Source organism: Scomber japonicus, chromosome 24, assembly GCF_027409825.1.
Source record: "Scomber japonicus isolate fScoJap1 chromosome 24, fScoJap1.pri, whole genome shotgun sequence".
Taxonomy (NCBI): domain Eukaryota; kingdom Metazoa; phylum Chordata; class Actinopteri; order Scombriformes; family Scombridae; genus Scomber; species Scomber japonicus.
The window spans coordinates 5001805-5008337 of NC_070601.1; the positions used below are offsets into that span (position 1 = coordinate 5001805).

At 42.6% G+C, this 6533-nt stretch overlaps 1 protein-coding gene across 1 annotated transcript; it reads right to left on the reverse strand.

Annotated features, from left to right (window-relative positions):
- Positions 1-202: 202 nt before the first annotated feature.
- LOC128354245 (tubulin alpha-1C chain-like) lies at positions 203-6284 on the reverse strand. The gene is made up of 4 exons (XM_053314506.1): positions 6175-6284; positions 2712-2934; positions 1789-1937; positions 203-1437 (listed from the first exon to the last, which is right to left on the reverse strand). Exons 1-4 carry the CDS (start codon positions 6175-6177, stop codon positions 463-465), a joined length of 1350 nt encoding a protein of 449 aa, XP_053170481.1. The 5' UTR covers positions 6178-6284; the 3' UTR covers positions 203-462.
- Between the last annotated feature and the right edge of the window lie 249 nt (positions 6285-6533).

Below are 6533 nucleotides of genomic sequence, written 5' to 3' on the forward strand. Positions count from 1 at the left end.
TTGAGGAAGTTTATGTTTGAGAATAATATTCATTTACAATTTTCTTACTTCTTGTAGACTAAACAAGTAAATAGTTGACAGATGGCTAATAACTGCTTATAGTGAAGCTTATGTTGATATTAAAGTGAAATTTAGTGTAATGTAAAACAGGCTTCAAAGTGTAACACAGTCAGTAAGGCTTCAATCAAGAAACAAATTGATAGAAGTGCAACTTTTTTTATTTAGAAAAGAAGGTAAAGACAGATTTCCCTTCACCAGTGAGGTCATATTTTCAATAAAACCAAACACCATGAGATTTGAGCTTGGAATAATTGCAACCAGTCGTTAAACTGCACATTAACACCCGAACTTCCTGGGGACGCTTGCCGTACTTGATCAAAACCATTACTTGAGGAGAGATTATGTTGCGCTCCAAGAGACCTTTACCCTCCCTTTAATAAAAGCTCTGTTACATCCTTTGTTCTAATACTCCTCCCCCTCTTCATCTTCCTCACACGAGTCGATGCCAACCTCTTCGTAATCCTTCTCCAGGGCAGCCATGTCCTCTCTGGCCTCTGAGAACTCTCCCTCCTCCATGCCCTCTCCTACGTACCAGTGGACGAAGGCCCTCTTGGCGTACATCAGGTCAAACTTGTGGTCGAGACGAGCCCAGGCCTCGGCGATGGCGGTGGTGTTGCTCAGCATGCACACGGCCCTCTGCACCTTGGCCAGGTCTCCTCCAGGAACCACTGTAGGGGGCTGGTAGTTGATGCCCACCTTGAAGCCTGTGGGACACCAGTCCACAAACTGGATGGAGCGCTTGGTTTTGATGTTGCCGATGGCCACGTTGACGTCTTTGGGCACCACGTCGCCACGGTACAGCAGGCAGCAGGCCATGTACTTGCCATGACGAGGGTCGCATTTCACCATCTGGTTGGCGGGCTCGAAGCAGGAGTTGGTGATTTCAGCCACAGTGAGCTGCTCATGGTAGGCCTTCTCTGCAGAGATAACTGGGGCGTACGTGGCCAGGGGGAAGTGGATACGAGGGTAGGGCACCAAGTTGGTCTGGAACTCTGTCAGGTCCACATTCAAGGCACCGTCGAAGCGGAGGGAGGCAGTGATGGAGGAGACGATCTGACTGATGAGGCGATTCAAATTCGTATAAGAAGGACGCTCAATGTCCAGATTCCTGCGGCAGATATCATAGATGGCCTCATTGTCGACCATGAAGGCACAGTCGGAGTGCTCTAGGGTGGTGTGGGTGGTCAGGATGGAGTTGTAAGGCTCCACCACTGCTGTAGACACCTGAGGAGCTGGGTAGATTGCAAACTCCAGTTTGGACTTCTTGCCAAAGTCTACAGAGAGACGCTCCATCAATAAGGAGGTGAAGCCAGAACCGGTTCCTCCTCCGAAAGAATGGAAGACCAGGAAGCCTTGCAGACCGGTGCACTGGTCAGACTGCATGAGAAAAAAGGTTCAATTTATAGTTAAGACTGAAAACTGAAAACAATACTTCTAATGTAGTCTTGATTTTTAAATTAGGGTTTGTGACATCAAGAATTTCAACATCTGTCCTTTTAAAAGATGTACCACTTGATGAAAGAAGCATATTAACTAATTAATAAAGAAAGGTTTCTTGAGGATTTTACTTTCTTTCATTTTGGTTTTCTACACTTCAGACAGCATGACTAATGACATCTTCTGGAAATTACTTTAAAACTCATCAATAATGACTTCTAGTGGGGGGACAAAATGTTTAAGTCTAGCCCCAGGAATCAAAACTTTTTCCTTCTCTGCAGCCCCTCTTACCAGTTTGCGGATTCTGTCGAGTACAGAGTCAATGTGCTCCTTTCCAACGGTGTAGTGACCGCGGGCGTAGTTGTTGGCAGCATCCTCCTTCCCTGAGATCAGCTGCTCGGGGTGGAAAAGCTGGCGGTATGTGCCTGTACGAACCTCGTCTGAAAGAAAGGTGGTTTGATAGCATGTTAATGTCAGTTTTTATTGGCAAATTGAGGATATTGAGGGTTGAGCACCATATTTGCAAATCCTTATCAGACAAACTTGTGATTTTGGGATATAAATTCCCTTTGAATCTTGTTTAAATGAGGGAATTAGTTTATAAGGGTTAGAGTTATATTTTTCTAATTGGTGGATCTGACACAATACAGATATAGATAGAATGATAGATTTAGTCATGTTCAACACAATGGACTTCATATTGGGACAAAGTTGCATTAGTATTTCTGTGTGCTTGAGTATATCGTTTCCAGACTTGAAGTTCAAAGTGAACTGCTGAGATCTGGCCCTGAGAGGCAAAGACGATCTGATTGGCTGGTTTAAACTGAAGGGGGCGGAGCTACAGTGAATCTAGCAAACTTTACTGGCTTGAAAAGAACTTTGGTCAAACTAAAGTTATCATAAATTGAAATCATTTTGGTTTATTCACATGGTCTTTGAAGTGTTACTGTTACTGTGTAGCAAGTTTATAACTTTATAGCTTCCTTTTATATCTTTGACCTACATTAAGTCCAAAGTTGCACTGCAAGAAAAGCTGGTTTGGTTCTTCAGCTCCACAAAATGTTTCCATCTCTAATTCACCGGCTACCACAAGACAATCAACTCCCAGGTAGGAATGTGTTCAGCTGATGTGAAACAGCTGGTCACTGCTGCAAATTACACTTCTGGTGTTTAAGCAATCTAACCAGCCCATAAAGACTTCTGTTAATACTCACCAATAACGGTAGGCTCCAGGTCCACAAAGATGGCTCTGGGAACATACTTCCCGCTGCCGGTATCACTAAAGAAGGTAGTGAAGGAGTCATCATAACCTCCGGTAGGCTTTTCAGTGGGCATGTGACCGTCCGGCTGGATGCCATGCTCCAAGCAATACAGCTCCCAGCAGGTGTTGCCCATCTGGACACCAGCCTGGCCAACGTGGATAGAGATACATTCACGCTGTGGAAGGAAAAAAAAGGGAGAGATTTAATATTTGTTATTGTAATTTAACCTTTATGAACTAAAGGCGTTTAACTGCTCATTATGAACAAATGCATCTGAATTGTCCTCATTTCCAGTTGCTAAATGTCAAAATGATCACTGAATATATCATGCTAATCAAAACTCTATGGGATTTAAAACATAATTAGGTCTTATTTCAACATTTCTGCTTTTTTAAACATGTCCTGGCTTGCTAAAAAAAAAAAAACCCAGACAGTTAAGTCCAGGTGAAAACAGGGTGGAGCCAACATGTCATGACTTTTCAAAAGCTCAAATGAGTCTCCACATAATTTGCGCCACAAACAGATTCTGGTCTATTCAAATATCCGGGTCGGTATCTACAGATAGGATGTGACACTTGTAAGGAGTCAGTGGTCTAAATAAATAAACAGTGATGATTAACAGAGTCTTGTCAGATTGTCTGTAGGGGCCAAAGTACTTCCACACCCTGCTTAAGTATTTCAAGTTCCTCGTAAAAGATGTGGGTGAGGGTGGAGGCGGGAGATGCATGCATGCTGAGGGCAGGAACAAGTTTGGTCTTATCATTTGAGAGGGAAATTCAGCCTGGGGGATGGGGGGTGGGAGGGGGTTAGGGATGCAACTTTGTCTATCCTGTTTTGTTAACTGACCCTTTACAAGGAGATAAAAGGGATAGAGATGCAAATGTCATGTGAGAGTGAGAGGCAAAAACCAGAGCAGCATCATTCATCATGTGAATTTTAAGAACTTTTCCAAAGATGTTGAGTTGCACAATCAAACATATTGTATGAATTTCTGTTAATCAGTAACTGCTTTGTTGCACCAGTGCATGTTCAGATTATTGCAGCAGTTTGTCTGTCAACAAAAGAACAGCTGTCAGCGGAAACATGAGAACACAAACACGTCAACTATTACCGTCAAAATATCACCGTGACCCTTTGTGGCAGCGCTGTACATATCTACTGCAGAATGTAGGTCAAGATAAGACTTTATTTATGTATATAATTAATAGTTTAATGTTTACTAGGTGACTGTTATGGTAAAAGAGGCCAAATCCTCCATCTAAAGCTGACCTTTGACCTAATTCTTTAGAGGGAACGCATGTGCCCCTGAAATATTCGTGTTGTTGTGAAATTCCTGAGATGTCTGTGTCTCTTCAACTAGCCTGGAAACAGCTTGACTCTGCAGCTCGTCGTGTTATTCCAGTGTGACCTCTTTTAGCAATACAAACAACCAGAAACACACAGACAGACAGAGAGAGAAGAAGGGTATGCTGGTTGTATATTATATGTCTAAACCACCAGGTATTACTAATTTGTTTTCAGTATGAGCCTTTACTTTGTTTTGAATTCTGATCCCTTGACGTTACTCTTCTCCCTCCCCCATCAAAAAATACTTGCGATGAAGCAGAAGAAGAAGGAGGAGGGGTCAAGCTGACATGTGGGTTGCCTAGTATAGTATGGTGAAAGCCGCCCGGCACGGTAGGAAGCTATTTCTGTGTGAAGTGTCATTCACACGGCCCACACAGATACGCAGCAGCTTTACTCTACTCTACTAACCTGTCTGGACTGCTGATTATATCTCCTAAAAACAAAAGCATCTGCCCTTCTAATTATATTTAGGAGTCTTTCTGCAAAATGCAACATGCAACTGCAAAGAAAAGAACTTATAATATACTGACAAAATGATCAATTCAGCAGAGCAAGAGTTAAATTTTCATGCTTTTGTCGTTTAGTGAAGCAGATAGTTTGGACATTTCTGAGGCCGGATACAAGAAAAGTGGAAGTGATGATTGCTGCTATTCAACGCCAGATTGGTTCATGTTAACACGATTCACAGCTTGTGAAATTTACACTTCCTGGTAACGAAAAGGAGGGAGGCCGTAAACTGCCTGCTATCTGCTTCCTGTATCATGTCCTGACTGAAACTACGTCACACTTGACATGCGGTGCTCTACATGGGAGAGCTAACACAGAGGGGCATTGTGAGGCTCCAAAAAGTGGGCCTGAATCCCAAATCATGTGATAAAGACTCAAATTAAAACAAACAACTTGTGGTCCTGAAAGTAACATGATAGGAGAGACTTTGACCACAAAAAAAACCCAGAATATGATGAGTCACATAAATCTAGATGCTACAATGCTAAATGTCCAGCTAAACCCAGACTAATGGTGTATTTTAGGTATAATAGCAGCGCCAAAGGCAGGAAGTCTCTCTAGCCACCACCCCCCCTTCTACTTTCACGCGGTATCCCAAATGGCCCAACAGGAAGCGTCACTGGATCATTTGGAAAACCACCGTTTACACCCAGACAACCCTTTTTTTCCCTCTTTTTATTAGTCACTCCTGTCTCTCTGATCTTTCTCAACGACCTGCAAATGTTACAACACACTCAACTGTTTGCGTTACGAACGAACAAAGTCAAAGGGGGGTAAGGTCAATGTCCTGAGTTTAACGCTGAAAAAATGAACTTAAGACTCTTTGATTCCTGTTGGCTTGTAAAACTGTTGATCCAAGGCCACAAGGCTTTACTGTCATGTGCCTGGCCACATAGTTAACAGGGCAAATATGCTTGTTAGTCTGTATCTGGTGGTTGAATCTCTAATCCTTGTGTATTTAGAAAGGCCCGGAAGCAGCAGCTTCAGCTCTAACACTGTAGGAATTCAGCAGCTTATATTCTTTGTGGCAGAAATGGCAGAAATAGAAATGTTAAGCACACACACACACACACCAGCAGCTTGTGGAAGCCACATCAGCATTCCCGGGCAGCCGGGCAAACAAGCACGCCCTCCTGACAGCCCTCCAGGCCCCATATGGAAACAGTTAACCTTTACTGGAGCTGGAGCACATGCCTGGCAGCGTGTTTCCACTGATTGCCTTTTTCTCTATTTCAAACTTTGTTCTATGAGTTAGTTTTTTGTGAGCTAGACTATGCTGTGCTCAAAGTTTCAAGTTGAAAAGACAAAAGACAAAAGCTCAGGCTTGTCACAACTTTTTTTGGGGGGGAAAACAAAACATTCAAATACCACACACGAAACTGCAACTGTTACACAATCCCAACAGTTTAACAGTTTGACTACTTCCTCACACTTGAATATGACTCATAATCCTCACTTGATGCTCATTAAACACACATTGTTTGCTTTGCTGCGTGTTAACAAAGGAATAACTCTAAACATATTGTTTGCTGATAATAGTGATAAAAAACTTCAAACTCACCATTTTGCTGTTTTGATGGTCCTCTTTTTGCTTTTGGGAGAAAAAGTTCAAACTTGTAGATCCTCACAGGTCACCTATAATGAGATCTCTGTGAGTGAAGTCTCATCAGCTCCTGACACACATGCTCTTTTATAACTACTACAGGGGGGAGGAGGAAGTGGAGGAAATGGAGGAGGAGCCACAGACAGCTGCTACTTTGCTCTTTTCAAACCTTTGTTGCTTCCACACAGAACTTCACACAATGTTTAGGATATTCTTACATATTCAGATCACACTTTTAAACAACTTTCAGCTCAAACTGCACTATTCTGATTTGATCTAAGTTTAGTGGCATTTTAAAGTTTGTCAATTACAAAAAT